At 34.9% G+C, this 20,123-nt stretch overlaps 1 protein-coding gene across 1 annotated transcript in view; it reads left to right on the forward strand.

Annotated features, from left to right (window-relative positions):
* Positions 1 to 2,785: 2,785 nt before the first annotated feature.
* Positions 2,786 to 20,123, forward strand: part of LOC124356549 (putative E3 ubiquitin-protein ligase UBR7) — a 64,980-nt gene continuing 47,642 nt past the window's right edge. Inside the window, exons 1-2 of the mRNA XM_046807616.1 lie at positions 2,786 to 3,160; positions 15,124 to 15,260. Coding sequence (XP_046663572.1) covers positions 2,990 to 3,160; positions 15,124 to 15,260 — 308 coding nt within the window. The 5' untranslated portion in view covers positions 2,786 to 2,989. The remainder of the gene's footprint in view (positions 3,161 to 15,123; positions 15,261 to 20,123) is intronic.

Genomic DNA, 20,123 nt, shown 5'->3' on the forward strand with positions numbered 1-20,123 from the left:
CCTCCGCGTCCCGTCCGTTCCTTTACGAGCGGTCCTAGAGCAATGTTACTCTAAATGTGTAGTTTTAATTATTCTTCCCGACCCATAGAGAGTACAGTGTCGACCCGCATACATTACACACATGTACTATTCAATTTAAAACTGAGAGGTATCTAGTGAAGGAGAGGAAAAAAACAGATATATCTACACTTTTAGTTTTACTTGTAATTAACTAATCAAAACCTTTTTAAAAAGAGTACGCATAAAAAAAGCTAAATTTTTCTACAAAACTTCTAAAAGACACTGTGTTTTGATATGGAAAAGGTACAGCCTCTTCCCAGAACATCGATTCAGCAAGCACTTTATTATAAACAGTTTGGCTTGCACAATGTCTGGGTGGCAAATGTTAAGAACCAAAATCTGTCCTTTTTCATTTAGAGAGATCTTGCTGAGCCCGTTTCTTTTTAACTAGCTTAAGCTTTACTAGCATACTTAAGTAGCCAAACTCTTGCAGATGTTGATTATTTAATAAGGTTCTTATGTGATAGGCCTATGGGACAAAATAAGAATAATCACGTGCTCCATGTCATAAGAAGAGTAGTTATTTGGTTTTAAAATTTTGTAATTGACAAAGAAATTTATAAAACTTTTCCATTAGTGGTTTCGACAAACTGGCCTTTCAGATGAGAAGCTATTTAGGAAGAAACCAACAGAGGATAGTTGATTAAGGATTTAAAATCTCTTGAGAAAAGTTTGAAACACTTTCCAAGAATTAGTGGCATGAAAAAACTACGATGAGATGAAAAATCAAGAGAAACAATACATTTTGTTATTTGGTTCACAGGAAAATAAAATCTATCAATTAGACAAAGGTCTAAAAATTACAGTCTATAAAAAAAATATTTAAGTTGGAGAGTAGTCTAAGATTTCTTTATGAATTACCTCTCTATTTCATCCATCATCAGCACATCTAAAAAGGAAGATGTGGAAGAGGTGTACGCTATTTAATTTGAAGAAAACAGAGCAGAAGTAGGAAAATTCGTTATGCGCAAGAAGATATTAATTTATGGAGAATTCTGAGTATACAGATTATCCACAAAAAATACAACGTGACCGTCTTGAGGACTACTACGCCATACACCTTTAAGTGGATTTATCATTGTTATTAAATGTTGATGTTTGCGTTGAGTCTTTTTAAGTTTGATATTGTAAATTTCTCTACTATAAGTATGCCTACTTTTTGAACCTGATAGTAATAAGATTCTGTGTAGTTTATTTTTCCTTTTACTCTTATTGCAGAAAATCAGGTGAAAGTTTTAATACGAATATTAAGTTCAGCTCCAGTTTACCTTCCACTTAGTCCAGCGCCTGAAGTCCAACGCTGTGAAAGATTTGACTCCTGGAATCTGAATTCAACATCCATCTGAGGGATCCAAAACAGTCGGTAATGAAGAAGCTCAAAACGAACCCTCTACATCGTTTAGCCATCAGAGACACCTGGATTAAAAATAAATGTAATCAAGATGAAGTGGTGTTCTTATTGTCTCATCAGGTACATGCTCTATGTACCTGATGAGAAGGATGAGAAGCTCTATAGAGGCTTCTTAATATCGTGTCGTTATCCATGTGTCTAACTGTCTGTGTAATACCACAGGGTTAAAAAGGTCCTATAGACTTGGAAATTGGTAAATATGTTCATCTTAGCTCAAGGAAGAATTATATTGTTTGTGAAATCAGATGTTGAAAGGGCAATCCTTCCGTCTACCCGTTAAGTCTTTCGTTTTCTACGTTCTGTCAGTTCATTCGATACCACATTGCATCAGTTTATATTGTTGCAGTTTGGGTAGGAAGACCTCTGGGTCCCCTAAATATGCCGTTACAATCACATAGCAGTAGGTAGTTTGATTTTATTTGTCAGATTTTAAATTCACTCAATTTTAGGATCGTTAATAGTGGTTGAACGGCAAGGGAACGGAATTACCGTAGTTCCTGTAATAATAAGAAACATGGCAAAATGCATGAGATTAGTGATACTATGAAACTATATCAACTCTCACTACGTTATAGATGTACGTTTAAAGCAAAATCCATTTTATAGGGCAGATTTTCAATATTTATTGTAATGTGGTGCCCTTCCGTAAACGGCGCCCCCTGTAGTGGCACGGTTTGTACAGGTCAAAAGTCGTCCCTGTCAGCTGCGATATACTAGACGCCCAAGTGTTATTAATTACCCAGAGCTCTTACATCGACTGCTTCAACTGAAAAGCTCCTGTGAAGCATAACAGTAAGTATACTAGTTTGAAGGATCTTTGTCCTCGTCGCCTCGGGTCCATGTAGCAAATTAGTAATCAGTCTACAATAGTAAAATAAAATATAGTATAATAAAATAAAATAGCTACTATTTTACTGTGTCATTTAACTATGAACAATAGTTAGCATTATCTACTATATCCATTTACATATCAATAAAATCTAAAGTAAACATAGATTTGAACACTAGTGTCTAATGTTTAAATGGTAGTATTATGAAGGATTAATAATATCAAAGTATTAAGTAAGTATTACTATTAATATGAAAATAATACTTTTATAACATCGTGTGTGATTTTTTTATGAACAAATACTAACTCATGTTAGTAACCTATGAGTATAGTCAAACTTACTTTTTGTTTGTGCAAGAAAACAAATTGTAGGTAAAAATAATGCATTAATAAAAAAAATTTGGTATTTACTTGACTTTGGGAATGTATAATCTATAAAGCATTTTCCCGCGTTATACATCAACAGCTGATAACAGTCTGAGCCTACTTGCGGTGTTTGTCCGTTTGTCCATCTAAACCAGTAAACTGACAGTTAAACACATTGACCTAGGAGGGAAGTGTTGGAGTAATTGCTACATTCAGTGTTTGCAGTTATTGCATGTTTAGAGAATTCGCACTTTTTATGTAAAATTTTAGTGCACGATAATAATTTATCGGATAGTTTCAATTATTTTCTCCACTAGTTAAACATGAGTAACGATAATCAGCCATCCAGTTCAATGAGTAAAGAGGAGAATGATCAGGACAATGAGGAAACTATTGTTACTATGGTAGATGTCTTGAAGGCCGAAGAGATATTAGAAGAAAACGCAGATGCAGTTTTGGGTCCTGGAGATGATAAAAATTGCACCTATAATGAGGTTAGTTAAAGCACATCGCAGCCTATAATTAGCCAACATGAGTTTGAGGATTATTTTTATTAGAACTCCTGGGCTAGTTGTAGTTCTAATCTGCAATAGCAAAAATTACTTAGCTGAAATTTTTTACCTAAATTAGTTTATATTTACACAGCAATACACCTTTTTACATTTAATTAATAGTGGAGAATGGCTGATAAACATGAAGATACAATGATATAACAATAAACACTAATATTACAATATAGCATATAGTTTTCAATATAACAAAATAATACTATGTACTGTAAAATCATTAACATAAGGCAACTTTGATAACAATAAATAAAATTAGAAAACTAGATACATAATAATTACATAATACGTTTATATGAACCAAGATTTAGAGGACAACTACTCAATCATAATTATAGTAGCTAATCTGTTTTTGAAGGCAGCAAGAGAGGAACCAAAAAAATCAACTTCAGGACATAAGGCATTACCAGTTCTCATTAGTCTAGGTATAGTACTGTGGTAGTAGTAGTTTGTAGGATGGTGATGCTTGCAGAAAAGCTGACAGTGTCTGGATCCACGAGGAACATGAAGATTAATTCTTTGTTTAAAGGTTATTTTTGACGATGGAAGGATTGTGAAGGAAACAGGATTGAACGATGGCAAATGTCCGGAAAAATCCTGTTTCCTTCACATGAAGATTAACCTGGCGAAGAATCTCTGGACAGTTGATGAGATCATTCAATAATTTTTGCAAGAACACCATGTCCATTAATATTCTTCGGGATGCAAGGGTGGGTAGTTGAAGACTGTGAAGTTGAATTTCTTGCACATCAACATCCCTATACTGAAAGCCAAGTATGATACTGACCATCCTGAGGAACCGCCTCTGCACTAAATCCAGAATAGAGGCTTGTCCCACTTGGTAGGGGGACCAGACCACTGAAGAGAACTCCAAGATAGGCCGAACAAGTGCAACATAGAGAGCTTTAAATGACGATTTTTCTATGAATTAGTGTATCTATAGCCTATACCAATTTGCTGAAAATTAAAGTCCTGTGAATTAACTGAACAGTGGCTATGTAGAGCTGACTTCATGAAGGAAATAATAGGAGACCTTGACTCAGATGGATTGCTGTCAGATCTCTACACAGATATATCCAGGGTGGTGGAGACTATCCGGGTAGAGTACGATAAGCAGACCTGGTTTTTATATCGATTGGTATAATCATCGATACTTAATCATATCGAATATGAGTCTGTCAATCACATCAATATACAGTATCTATAATCATAATAACAATCATATTTTAAATTGAAATAATATAATACATATAGGCCTAGTAAGAATATATCATAAATAAATAAAGGAGCTATAACGATCAAACAACCAATTAAAACTGGAAATATGAAAACTCATAAATAATAATAACATAACAAACATTTACATGAGAAAATACGAAATATGCGTAACTATTTTTTTTTTCTGGGTAGCAATGATTAACTGCTTTCAAGAAATTGTTGAAAGCATCTTCTCTAGAAAACTGCACTTCTCTTCTGTACAAATACACACATAGATGATCTGCAAGCAGTTCAGCTGATACACTACGTTTTAAAACTTGTTTTAACGGTCCTCCTCAAGCTTTCGACTGTGTTATTGTCTATAAAAAAACAATACATTTAATTTGTACATAAAAAAGTGTTTAAAGTTGATACAAGTTAGTTATTGTTAAAAAATCAGTATTGGTTCATTATATCGATAGTTATAATTAAGTAATATCGTTTTTATCAATATCAATATGAAAAACCGGGTCCGCTATCGTACTCAACCTGACGATACTTCAACAACTTTTGGACTCGGTAAACTCTCTGAAAAAAATGTGTGCAGAATATGTTTAAGTGACAACCATCCTGAAGGAAAAAACCATAGAGCACACACAGTATACTACATATATGTAGTGTACGGGCAGGGTGCTATGCTGAATGCCATGTGAAGCATGTTTGCCGGTTAACACGACCAAAAAATCTGTTAGTCTATGTATATTGTAAATAGTGTGAAACAAAATTTATTGTCTCCTCTTCTTCTTTTTCTATGGGGCGGCCTGTTGCCATGCACTTAAGCCTCAAGGGCCTTTTGCGCACCCCAGAAGGCCGACCTGCTGTAAACAAACGATCAGGTCCTCCTGAGGAAATGTACCACCCTTGTCCAAACTACCAAATATGGCGTACCGCTCCCTTCCTATTGCAGGGCAGTCAAAGAGCAGGTGTTCAGCAATTTCCTCCTGCACAGTATAAATTCTACAGAGTGGATCCTCGTGAAGGATACAGACTGTGAAGTTGCTTCCTCAGGTGATCATGTCCCATAATCAGACCCACAACCCGAGAAGATAACTCTCTACTTAGTGAGAGAAAGTTAGACACCACCCTAGGGGAAGACAACTATGGAACTATTCTGCTAATTCTCAGACCCAGATGTAGCCTCCACATTCTCTCATGCTCAGCGTGAACCCATTCTGAGACAGCCCCAAAGGATTCACACCTAGAAATGCCACAAAACGGCTTCCGTCATATTGGACGCTGAGCCCAAGTTAGCCAGGACAACAGCTCTTTCATTCCCAGAGTTCCTCTCATGACAAGGAACCCAACAAACAGTAACATTGTTATTTTGGCAAGTCAGACTAAAGTGAGGTTTTTGACAATTCAAAGTATTCCTTTTTATTTTTATTGACATTGGTAAAAAATTTCCTCAATTTCATGTAAGTGCATATAAATAGTATAACTCTAGATCATATTTTATCCAAATTATTTAAAATTTTAAGGATCTGTTTATAATTATAGGTAGTCTACTAGGCCTATCAATATAAAAAATGAAATAAAATATGTTGCAGAGCTGTAAAATTTGAAATAAATATTAAAATTAGTTTATATTTTTTAACATTGTTATTTATTATGTCAACATGAAGTACTTTGTTTTTTAAATGCAAGTTTATGGCCTAAAGAACAAACTAATTTCTAGCAAATAATATGAGAAATGTTTTAAAGCTACACAATTTTAGCAAAATCCTGCAAAAAGGTTATCCTGAGCTGGACAGTTTTGGGTATGAGCAATGTTAAAATGCTGAATAGTTTTAGGAAAACATTTAAAAATTGCTGAACAGCCAAACGGTTAATCAATTATGTAGAATTTGTATTCAATAAATTAGTAGTTACTGATCAGAGTTTAAAATTGAGATTCAAAAAGCAAGATAAAAAGAAACTAAAAAGAAATTAGGCTAACAGGAAAAACATAAATAATTTGATAATTCTGGTATACACCTCGGTTTTTGCATTCATAATGTAGACGTACAATGTTCATAAAGATTGCAAGGATTATATTATTTTCAGTATTTTTAATTGTCACCCAAGAAAATTCAACTTAAGTAGGTATTAAAACATTTATTATTAGTCTGTGTGGAAGAGATAAAACTTACAGATCTGATAAACTGTGAAAATGATAATTATCAACAGAAAGGTAGAAAATTACAATATGCTCTCTGTATGCAATATGGCTACCTGTTAGGATTGTTGTCTTGGCTGTGCATGCTTTAAAATAAGCTTTGAGGAATGGAGCATTTCTTTTGTTGTTTGGATATATTAACATTTTGATAATATAGCCTATGTTTACATTAACATTTTACTGAAAATGTACGGTTATTGTGTACTTTTGTGATTTCACAATGTGTTGTTTTTTCATAAAGAAAATGCTAAAAAATTAAATAAAAAATAAAAATAGATAACAATTAAATTTTGAAATGATTATTAAACTCGCAAAAGACACTAGTGGTTATATGGGGCAACAGTAATGTCTCCAGTCACCGGCTTGGGGTCTGGCCGCTCCGTACAATGGCTAAAAACAATAACATCCCTCTAAATGGTACCGATCAATAAAATATAAAATTCTAAAAGGCTGATTACGAAATAGGGAAGAGTACCGAAAAACTTTAAATTATTCTCATATGCAGTTGGTAACCTTAATCTAACTTCTAAGATTCCATTGAAATTTCTCACATGAATATTGGTATCCCGATTATCTCCCCTCCAATGCCTACCCCTTTATAGATTGTTATATCCCCCACCCAGAAACCCCAATCCTCTTTGGTTCTCTAGATTGATTGACTATTTGTTATATAATCTACAATTTCAAACATATCAGTTATTAAATATTATGGATTGTGACTGCTTAAAAATTCTTTTTGAAAATGAAAGCTTACTATTAGGTAGCCTACAGTTTAGTAGTGTAAATATTAGTTGTATGTCGTACATTTATTGTAGGGCATAGGAACATACCTGAAGAATTGAAAAGTGGATCTGGGTGGAATTGGTCAACACTCAAACTCGGGGAGTTACCAAGGTTTGTTATTTAAAAATGAATTGAAAGTAATGATACATTTGTTATTGATTAGTAGCATTTGATAATCTAGACATTGATCGAGTCACTCAAGTCTGCCAAAGTCTGCCCAAAAGTTGTAAATCGTTATTTTAACATTACTATTTTATTCGACTACCTAGTCCCCTGGACTAAACAAAACAGAGTTTTAGAGGATGCACCTTGCAGTTTTGGAGTAGACCTTAAGATTAGGCTGTTGGGAAAAGACAATAAAGTAAACGAAAATATAGCCTATTTTTTAGTACCCTAACCATAACTTACTACAATTTTCCATTGTTCAATATTCAATATTGATAAAACATAGGTAGGATGTTACCGTTAAATGTTCATAGTTGTGAATAAGAACAAGTAGAACAGGCAAACAATGACCAAATAAGGATGCTAATTCCTAATTAACCAATTAATGGTTAGTTTTACAAATTTATATTCTGATTAGTTGGATACAATTAAGCCCTTGTTTATAACTTTCTCTAAAATCTCAGAAAAGATTTAACAATCACTAATTTTTATGACTATAATCTTGAAGGAAAAGAGACTCACTAATAACATTTTATTTCTGTGTTGAGTACCCATAATACTACCAGCAGCATAAGTTATAGTCATGAAAATAATCTCCTTTTTTATTTAGGGCTTTTACAAAATTGTTGAAAGCGCATTAATGCCAATTTTCAATAGGTCAATACCTGAAAAGAAACTGAATAAAAACAAGTGAAAATTTTATAAAATTTTCTGTATACTAATAAGAATATCCCACACAAAAATTATGACTAAGTAAGACTCTACTATGTTTTGAGTTATATAATAGCTGTGGATTTAAATAAAAACGCTACTTTTTCAATGCAATGCTCAATTGCAACTATAGGCTTAAAACTATTTTAATTGACAAAGTTAAATGGTGCTTACATTTATAAACTATTCAGAGTTTCAAATAATTAACTTACCTTATATTTAAATGCAAGATACACGAGTTATGTTCATTTACTAAAAATATATGTAAGTATATTATACAAGTTTGTAACTTAAAACCCTCTGTCAAATGTCAACTTGCACATCAGTTCTCATGTTGCAACAAGTTAATATAAGTTCTACAATTTTAGACTTGAACTCTTCAGTCTGCAACTGATATGTCAGCCTACATCTTTCCTATCAATGAAGATAATAGGAATTCCTCCATGTGTCCAAATAAAAATTGTTTTCATAAAATATTAATTAAACATTTTTTGAGTAAAAATGTGGATATTAAACTAATTCCAGCACAGGCTCTATGTCCAACTTGTGCTCAAAAAATATTTGTAGAAAAACTGCCCGAAGATGAGACAAATAATGTTGAGAATGATCCTGAATTTCTTCATGGCCGTTTTGAATTAGTAGGGAAGAATAAGTTGCACCAAGTGGAATTCATTTGTGAAACTTTGGAATTGTCTCCTTCATGTAAAATAACAAAACTTAACACAGAACAATGGCTGTCAGCTTTGCAAATAAAAACTGATAAAATTACAAATGCAGCCAAGTGAAAATTGGAAGAAATTTTTCTATGACAACATTGAAACTCAGAATTTAAATGTTCAAGATACTTGGAATTAATGAGTACGACATACTCAGTACTAAATAAAAATAAAAATTCTAATTCTTTTAAGTGTCTAGTAAAGATAAATGCAATGAGACCTGTGCAATGAGATATCATGTTTGTTCAACTCCTTAATTAAAATTATAGCTGATAAGTAGTTAGAAGTTAAGTTTAAAAAATAAAAATAGAGAAATAGAATGTAATATAACTAGTTTCTACAGATAATGAGCGGGTACTAGTTGTCTTACATCTTTCGTCTTACAATGAAATCATAGATACATTATTTATGAATAATTAAACATGAAAAGAATAATAATAATAAATACATTGAAAGTCAATAAAATGAGGTTTCAATGCTGGCAATGCTCAGTGATGTGGTTAATTCAGAAGAGCTCTCCTCAGAAACACCTCAGATGAGCTAAAGATGAGAGTCTCAGATAGGTAGTTCACTCGTTCACTCCTAGGTTGTTTGTCACATAAGATATTAGGACTTCTATCTTGTTGAAGAAGGTTTCCAGAAGGTAACCTGATATTGCAGAAACAGCACATCTTGAACCATGTGTCTAGGTCATTTTAAGTGTGGGAAAGGTAAATAATGGCAGCAACATCTTGGGTGAGAACCTCAGAGTAACTGTAGCGCTTGCAGACACCTACCAGTCGCAGAAAACATCTCTGAACATTTTCAAGCTCATCCAACTATAGGTAAAGTTGATGAGGGGCGTACCATGTTACAATACTCATGAAGAAGTCCTACTAGACCACATCATTGTTTGGAGGGTCTAGGATTGCCTGTGAGACTGCCTTGCAAAATTTTACTAAAACTTACTACTCCCAACTGAGAAATGATGAGGTCACTCCACGATCATGACTATTGTACTTCTAGGCAATAAAATGCTTCTAATAGAATAATCAAACAATGGGGTACATCTTTCGATGGAAAGTGCAAGTGGATAATTTAAGGGACTATTAAATCAGCTTTAGCCCGTTCATCAACAAAGTTTAGGATCCCCTGAAGAATGGCAGCACTCTGAACAAAGCCAACTTATAGAATAGAATAGAATAGAATAGAATAATGCTTTATTTCTGAACATCAAGTACAGAGAATGGTGTCAAGTATGTTGAGGTTAGACAATTCAATATTGGATGAATATACAATGTTATCATGTTCTTAAGTTAAGTCCACTGTCTTTGGTCTTGTCAAGAAACTCTTCGATTGAGTAGACTGGATTATCTGTCAACCAGGAGCTCAATCTGTGTTTCAGCGCTTCGCCTGTCAGTAGCTTGAAGTCAGCAGGGAGATGGTTGTAGAGTTTAGCCCCGATGAATGATGGTTTTCTTTCATAAAGAGCTGTCCTATGTCTCGCAACGGGGATTCTTGATGAATGTCTAGTGTCATGAAAATGTAATTTTGTTTCTTTTGGGAGTCCTAATTTATCAACATAAAGTATGACTGCCTGTATGTAAATTGAGATTACTGTTTTAATTTTGAGGTTTTTAAATTCTTCTCGGCAACTGTCTCGTGCTTTTAGGTTTGCTATGGATCTTATAGCTGACTTCTGGATGGTGAGTATACGATTTAAGTTGGTAGTTGATGTGCCACCCCATACTACTATACCATACCTCAAGTATGTCTCAAATAAAGCAAAGTATGCCATCTTTGCTGCTTCTATGTTGCTGATGCATTTAATTCTTCTTATTACATAGAGAGCAGAGTTGAGTTTCTTGCACAGGATGTCAACATGTGGGCCCCATGTCAAATTTGAGTCTAGAGTGAGACCCAAAAGGTCAGTTTGGTCTGCAAGGTCAATATCAGGAAGGGCCGGGATTTGTTCACCTCTTCTGCTGAAATTGATCTGTTTTGTTTTAGAAGGGTTTGCTACCAAGTTATTTGTAAGGCAGTAGTTGTATGTCATGTTTAGGGCAATGTATGCACTGATGCTGATGTCCTCTGGTGTGTCTCCTTTCAGTAAAAGGGTTGTGTCATCTGCGTACATCACCACCGAACTGTAGTCCTTGATGTAATCAGGGAAGTCATTTGTCAAAAGTATAAAAAGTACAGGCCCAAGCACCGATCCTTGTGGTACTCCTCTTTCAATCGAACGTAACTTTGATTTTACTGTTCGAGTAACACCATTTTCCATGTAACTGAGCTCTACCAGTTGACTCCGTCCTCTGAGATAGCTTTCAAACCAGTGTTTAGCAGTTTCCTGGACCCCTAGTGCCTCTAACTTATCAAGAATGATATCATGGCTAAGGCAGTCGAACGCTTTTGAGTAGTCAAGGAGAACAGCAGTGGTGTATTTGCCTTTGTCAATGTGATCAATAATAAATTCTACTAGGTCTGTTAAGGCTGTGGCTGTAGATCTACCCTTTAAAAAACCATGTTGGCAGTTAGTGAGGAGGTCAAGTTGTGTCAAATGGTCTATGAGTCTCTTCAGGACGATTTTCTCAAAGATTTTGGAAAAGGTGGGAATTATTGAAATGGGGCGATAGTTACTGAGGTTGGTTGAGATTCCTTTCTTCAGTTTTGGGTACACTTTTGATACTTTGAGAGCCGAGGGGAAAATGCCGCTTTTGAAGGATTTGTTGATAACATCAACAAGAGGAGCAATGATTGTTTCAGCACAGTGTTTTACTAGCTTAGCAGAGATTTCATCTAGACCACTGGAGGTTTTATTCTTCAGGGAGGAGATGATTTCTTCAACTTCCCTCACAGTTGTGTCTGTTAGAATAAGCTTTGTCTGTGTTCAGTCAGGTCATCAACAAAGTTCAGGATCCCCTGAAGAATGGCAGCACTCTGAACAAAGCCAACTTACAAATAAATCTTCAGTCAGATCATCAACAAAGTTCAGGATCCCCTGAAGAATGGCAGCACTCTGAACAAAGCCAACTTACAAATAAATCTTCAGTCAGGTCATCAACAAAGTTCAGGATCCCCTGAAGAATGGCAGCACTTTGAACAAAGCCAACTTATATATAAATCTTCAGTCAGGTCATCAATAAATGTAGGTGTTGTCATCAAAGCTTGGATGTGAAGTTGTTTTTATTGTTAAAAAGTTATGAACCTAGATGTGAATCATGTGAAACACCAGATGAAGTAACAAATTTTCATGAGAGTAGTGAGTATCTGACCTTGAGTGGCCTGTGCTGCAGATAACCATTAAGTCAATCAAGGAGGTTTGCTTCTAGTTTACTCAACAATGTGGAATGGAGATACAGTCAAAGGCTGTCATAAATCAAACTCATCATCATCAACCTGTGGCCTCTCAGATATAGTGTCAATTTCAACTATGTGACTGAAAAAAACAAGATTAGTTGATAGATATCAATGATATGGAAGTTAATCTGATAATGGCACTGGAAAAGCTTAACATGATAGCAAGTACAAACATGATAGCAATTTGTGTGTAGTGAGTGAGTGAATATTCTATATTAGAAGATCATCAAGATCAGTACAGTGTCAAATGCAATTTAACAAAAACAAAACCAATATGATAAAGTTAAAGTCCATAATGGTTGAATGGCTCTGTTGCTGTGTACCAATACATTCACATTGGTATATCTTGTGAGTGAAGTCTTCAGGTCAGGAATTCTTGCACTGAGTAGATTCTGAGAGTAGAATCCTTGAACCACGATTTTAGGCTTTTCATTAGCTTCCTGCATTCCATATTCTTCAGTTTGTTTGGAAGAATATTGAAAAATTTTCCAGCATAGGTAGGCTTCGTTTTAGAGAGAGTTAATCTGTGTGTTGGAAAAAGGAAATACTGAGTATGATATTGTATGCGTAAATAAATTGTGAACATTCCGAGATTTTGCTATTATATATATGAAGCATATAATTTTTCCTAGTGTGATAACTATATTGTGTGTGGTTGTAAAATTATATAGTGATTTTTTTAAGATTTATAAGACAACCACCCAAATACATATATATACGCACTAGATATTTGAATATCAAATACATATTAGAGCATTAAAATTTCTTCAATGTTGAAAACAAACTTGTAAATATTATTTTCAGAGGCTGCTGCTACTTACAAGATTCAAGTTTGGGTCCATAGTGCTCTTATTTTAGCTAGGCTAAATGATAGTGGTAATAAATAGGTTATAGTATTTATTTTTGCTCATACTGGAATACAAGCAACAATTAACAGTTTACTATTATTGAATGTTTATTTTGGGGAATTGAGTAAAATAACAAAGAACAACCCTAATGCTGACATTATAGTCAACATGAACTAGATTATAAAGACATGTATGTCTAATACAATGGTATTATGACTAAATACAAAGTTAAATAATGTTTGTAAAATAATGTTAAGCTAAGTCTAATGTGTCATGCTCTCTGACAATAAAATGCTCAATTTAATTGGCTTGTTTTGTATGATGGCAATGGGAAAGAATTGTTTTCCTTCGAATTAACACAAGTGTTTGCTCCTATGAACTCAAGAAGTGCTACATTTTTGTCTTTATTTCTTTCAATTAAAACTAAATTATTAGTATTATTAGTAGAAGATGAAGGCTTTGGTACTTGTCAGTGTGTAAGAATGCCATTACTCAAATCCTGACATGAAACTAGATCCCTAGGTTGATAAACAAAGACACCAACCATTCTCAGGTACTGAGGGAATGCACAGCTTGGAAGTAATATAATTACTCAGCGGTAAGGGATAACCATGCTTGTTGTAACTTGACTTAAATATCTTGTGGTAACTGTTGTACCCACTTGGCAAGGCCTCACCGATAAGGGATAACCATGCTTGTTGTAACTTGACTTAAATATCTTGTGGTAACTGTTGTACCCACTTGGCAAGGCCTCACCGATAAGGGATAACCATGCTTGTTGTAACTTGACTTAAATATCTTGTGGTAACTGTTGTACCCACTTGGCAAGGCCTCACCGATAAGGGATAACCATGCTTGTTGTAACTTGACTTAAATATCTTGTGGTAACTGTTGTACCCACTTGGCAAGGCCTCACCGATAAGGGATAACCATGCTTGTTGTAACTTGACTTAAATATCTTGTGATAACTGTTGTACCCACTTGACAAGGCCGGTTATTCTAAAATAGAACTGATTATTATTTTTAAATAATTTATTTTCTGATGTTAGTAGATTTTGTAAAAGTATCACAATTGCAATATTTTTTAATGTCTCTTTGATCTCTTATGATCTCTTTATAATTCTCTAATTAAAAGCCTGTCAATTATTTTCATCTTTTTAAATTTATGTAAATAAGTAAATAATAAATTGAAGCATACTCAGACTGTGCTTTTTTGTAGTTGATTTTGCGATTGATTGAGACACCCATTCCATGAAGCTTCTTGCAGCCTCTAAGAACTCCAAACACAAACATTTTAATTTAAAAATAAATCATATGGGATTAAACCCTTCAAAGCAGTTCCGCATGTAGGTCCAGTGGACCAAGTTATTATAAAATAACAAAAACAACTCACATACAAAAAGAAGTAAGCACTAGGTACATTGTACTAATGTCAATTTGCTCAGGAGTTTGATTCTTAGCACTCCGTTTGTGTATATACGCTTTTCCTAATAAAATTTAATTTGAATGTTGAGTTCACCTTCCTCTTAGTGTAGTGTCTGGAATGTGGTACTATCACAGACGCTGCACTAAGAGGAAAGTGAACTGGAGCTAAACTCAACATTCACATTGAATCAACCCTTCCCACCATAGCTACGTTATGTGTCAAATTTAGTTGTTATATTTCTATATTATGTCTGCAATATGTTTTTATATCTATGACTAATACAATACAGTATTGGTAATGGATCTTTTATTCTTGAATCTAGTAATCTATTCCTTTTATTCTTGGATCTTTTATCTTTTACTTTGTGAATTTAGTCATGCTTGCAATATGATTTTAGAATTAATTTATGATATTGTCTTAACGTAATAATTCTATTTGTTATGATTCTGTTAGATTTTTAAGACGTAACAACTGTGTATTGTGTGTTCTAGGGATATTTGAAACGGCAAGCTTTATACTCGTGCTTGACCTGCCTGCCTGCTGACAAGTCAGAGCATGCCGGAGTCTGCTTGGCCTGCAGCTACCACTGTCATAGTGACCATGACTTAGTCGAACTCTATACTAAAAGGTCAACTTGTTGTAACACAACTTATATTATTGTTTCTTTTATAACTAAATAAGAGAAAATAATTAAATAAATTAGCAATTTTTAATGTGAATATTATTGTTTTTATTTTGATTTATTTAAAGGAATAAGCCATTCAGCTTGTGTTTAGTTCTCAACTACTTGAGCAGAAGCGGTAATCTCTTATTAAAAACGAAAATGTGTATTTTTATTTGGTTTACAGTAATAATTTACAGCATATACATCATATGCTGTCGGGAAAGTCTTATAATATAGGAGAGGTGCTGATCATGCCTGCTGCAAGAAGTATGTACAGCGTAATGTCAGGTGAGAAGGGCTGACAGTATGTCTGAGAATGTGCACTCCCAATTAGTTTTATGTTTGAAATCAACGGAAACGTTTGCATTACAACTAGACGATAGTGCAGATAACTGATAAATAAGTCATAAGTCATAAGTTCTTTATTGTCATTAAACATTACAAAAATGTGATAGACATAGTCAATTTGTAACAATAAGTTAGGCTATTACAATAATTTAAATGTATGAAACATAAGTAGCCTAAAATAATAGTCTATATAACAAGTAGGCCCTAGTTAAATTATAATATTATCAAACTTTAAAAAATCTTTTAAGTCATAAAAAGGGTTAGCAATTAACCATTTGTGAAATCTGACCTTAAATAGACTAAGAGGTAAGGACTTGGATGCAATATGTAGTTTATTGTACAACTTGAGGCCAACAACATTGTAACTATTTGTACTCTTACTTAATCTGCAAAGTGGGATTACTGCCTTAGACTGATTGCGAGTGTCATGATTGTGAACATCACTATGTACGGAAACTAAATTTGAGTTATTTTTCACATTTACCACACAGACAAATATATACAGGTTTATCACAGTTAAAATTCTACTATCTACAAAAAGGGGTTTGCAATGAGCTTTGACTAGAGATTTGGTAACAATCCTAATGGCCTTCTTTTGAAGCAATAAAATATTATTTACATGACTGCTGTTTCCCCACAGGAGAACACCATAACATATCACAGAATGAAAAAAGGCAAAATAAACTATACGTAAATATTGTAATGGTAACATGGAAGAAAGACTCTTGAGCAAGTAAATTACTTTGGCTAACTTTGTGCACATTGATTCTATTTGGGGAGTCCAAGTTAACTTATTATCTACTATTATTCCTAATATTTTAATTTCTGTGATGGATTCAATATGGCCTAGGCTTACACTATTTTTTAAGCTACATAAAAGATTTTGGGTTTTGCCCTGATTCAGTGTTAAACTATTTGCTGCAAACCAATCTACTGCTTGCTTCATGGTGTTTTCTACTACTAATGAAAGACTATTTACATCACTGTCAACACTTAAAAAAGTAGTGTCGTCCGCAAACATAGCGGTAAAGGATCGACTAATATTATTTGGCAGATCATTCATAATCAAAAGAAACAATGTTGGGCCTAATATAGATCCCTGAGGCACACCTTCATTTACCTCAACTTTTTTAGATTGATCCTTACCATTATCTACATATTGCGACCTTCCAAGTAAGTACGATTTAAAGAAATCTAATTGGTGACCACAAACACCATAATAATTAAGTTTCTCCAAAAGAATCTGGTGGTCAATACAGTCAAACGCCTTACTCAGATCACAAGCTGTGATCTGAGCAAGGCGTCTGTCTTCGAAAGCCTGTAACATTTTTGAAATTAAGGACTCAAGGGCATCAACTGTCGATCTATTTTTACGGAAACCAAATTGTGAGTTTGAAAAAATATCATTCTCACTTAAAAAGGTACACAATTGCCTATGTACAACATGTTCTATGATTTTACCAATACAAGGCACAAGAGATACAGGACGGTAGTTACAGACCTGGTTTCTGTCATTCTTCTTGAACACCGGCACAACTCTGGACACCTTCTGTGAAGTAGGAAACACACCCTCTTTAAGGCAAGCGTTTATGCACAGCATAAGAGGCAGCATTATTTCACTAATCACCATTTTCAAAATATAACTAGACAGGCCATATACATCTTTGCTTTTGGTGCACTTCATTTTATTCACTGTACACAACAAGTTTTTTTCAGATACAGTTTCCCAATGAAGTTGCTGCTGAGGTTGCACGATGTTCCGCAGAAAGTGGCTTGAAGTCGCAACAGGTTTTGACTCCGCAGCCTTGATAGCGTGTACTGACTCGATGAAGAAGTTGTTGAACTCATCAGCGGAAATGTTTGTTGTCTCGTTTACGGCTGGGGATGTCTTCTTTTTTATAAGAGACCAGGCTGCCTGACAAGGGTTGCTCGCAGACTCAATAAAGTTGACATTGGCTACTAGTTTGGCTTGATTTACTGATTTCCTGTACCGACATCTGATCTCCTTATAGGCCCTAAGAGCCTGTTCGCTCCCAGTAGTTTTGAAAACTGTTCGGTAACCCATCACCCTCTTCCTTAAAATTTCCAGCTCCGGAGTATACCACGCAAGATGTGATTTAATAGACCGTTTCTTCACGGTATGAGCTTTAGCTTTTACACACTTCAAAGGGCAACAATCATTGAATATTTCTAAAAACTTGTTGAAGAAAAAAATGTCACTTGCAAGCTTTTGTCCATTACAAACATGAAAAATATAGCATTGAAGATCTGTTATTTTGTCAAGAGATAATACATAACAATGCAAATGATGTTTTTGAAGCTATCAGTGGTTATATTTTACGGGTCACAAAACTGGGTTAATGGCTCGGTTGATGCAAGTGGGGCCAAAGGTCAAGTGGACACACTGTTCAGTACATAGAGAAGTGCTGGCAGTGAAGGGAATGTCAGCTGAGCTTAAAACTGTATTTGAAGAACTCGTAAAAATTGTCAACTACATTGTCATGACCCTTGAACTCTAGCATTTTTTCCAGTTGTGTCAGGAAATGGGAAGTGGGTATAAACACCTGTTTTTACACACAGAGATTCGCTGGCTTTCTCGAGGAATCGTTCTCAAACACTTTTGGCTCTGCAAAATTGCGTACTTGGCTCATTTATTTACACATTTTAATGTTGTAAACTTGAAGCTGCAAGAACCTGATATTAAAATATTTATGTTAAAAGATAAAATCGAAGCAATGATTGAAAAACTGAAACTGTGGGTAAATGGAGTTGAAAGAAATTTTTACATGTCATTGCTTTTGTCACAACAGTTTTTAACCAAATCTGAAGAAAGTCTAGCTGTTGATGTTCAAGACATGATTGTCGAACATATGACCGATGTAGCAAGTACATTGAGGAAGCACTTTCCTGCACCAGATGCAAACAATGACTGGATAAGACACCCTTCCAAACAACAAGATGTGCCAGCCCTACTGACCTCTCTGAAAATGAACAAGATTAACTGCTAGATTTGTCTTGCAGTAGGGCTTGGGAAATAATCTTCAAAAAAACATTTTATAACATAAAGTGTTAAGAAAATTCTATTAAAGAACATTGAACAAGCCTTGAGGTTGAAAATTTCGACGATTCTTTCCAAAATTTCGGACATTATACAGTTGAAGAAACAAATGTATTCCCAAATGATGAGTTATAATGTTATATGTTCAACTCGCCTTCGGCTCGCTGGGGCTACGCCCCCAGGCCCCCAAAGTAAAACGCTTGCAAATTTCGGGGGATAAGCGGAATTCGGTGACTGGTTAAGTCCGGACATTAAGTAAATGACAAGGGATTTAAAAATTGACCTTTTTCATAGATTTTTTTCCGGATTCGTAAAAACTTTTGACTTTGAGGGCATTTTGCGGTTAAACCGTTAGAGATACGACAAAAAGTGACTGGACCTTTCTTGTTGGAAATTTAATTTTGTTCTTTCGATTGTGCCCTCAGATCTGATCTACGACCTAGGGTTTTAGCCAGAAATGAGCTCGGGAGAAAAGTCTGCACGGGTCAGCTAATCTTGAATTGTTTAGTATAAACATAATAAAAACCGACCTCAAGGCCAGTATTTTTAAGTCGAACAGGGGGTTTAATATCACCAGGAGACTATCTAGTCAAGGCGAGAAATTCCCTGGGTGGGTGATTAATGTTAAGGAGGTTAAGACAAGAGGGGGTTTAATTTCGTCAGGATATTGTCTGGTCATATGAACAAATTCCCAGGGGGGGTTAACGTTACCGGGGGATAAGTCTCCAGGGGGTTATCTGGTCATACCAGGATCTTCCCCAGGGGGGGGGGGGGTTAAGAGATTTGGTGACTGGTAAAATTCGGACATGAGGTCATGGCAGGAAATTCCCTGGGGGGGTTTAATGTTACCAGGGGGGTTAACACATCAGGGGGTTGAATGTACAGGAGGTTATCAGGTCATACCAGGAAATCCCCGGGGGGGGTTTAATATTACCGGGGGTTAATGACACACTTGGGGCCTTTTTTAGAGGGTATTGTGTCTGTGAACATAATAAATATTCCTCTGTCCCTATCTACTATTGACGCTTAGCTAACGCTCAGCCAACTCCCGAAGTCACTGAACCTTTTCTGTAGATCACGTGATTTCCTAAATCCCGTTTAAAAATTTGTTTTGAGTTACGACCAACCGTTTATAGAGCCGCTATCAAGCCCGGAATGTAAATTTTTTAGGCGAAAAATGTCCAATATTTTCACTTAATCGCGTTTTTTTGCGGTCAAACTAAGGAAATATATAAAAAGTCACTGGACCTTTTTGTAGGTCATCTTATTTCCTAAATAAAACGTTAGTCTTATTTTGACCTCCGACCAATGGTTTCGCCGCTATCGACCCCAAAAACAAAAGTTTCGCGTAAAAGTTACAACAAAATTGTACATAATCACGTTTTTCGGCCAAACCAATCGAGATAGGGCAAAAGATTACT

The sequence above is a fragment of the Homalodisca vitripennis genome, chromosome 3 (assembly GCF_021130785.1).
Source record: "Homalodisca vitripennis isolate AUS2020 chromosome 3, UT_GWSS_2.1, whole genome shotgun sequence".
Classification (NCBI taxonomy): Eukaryota; Metazoa; Arthropoda; class Insecta; order Hemiptera; family Cicadellidae; genus Homalodisca; species Homalodisca vitripennis.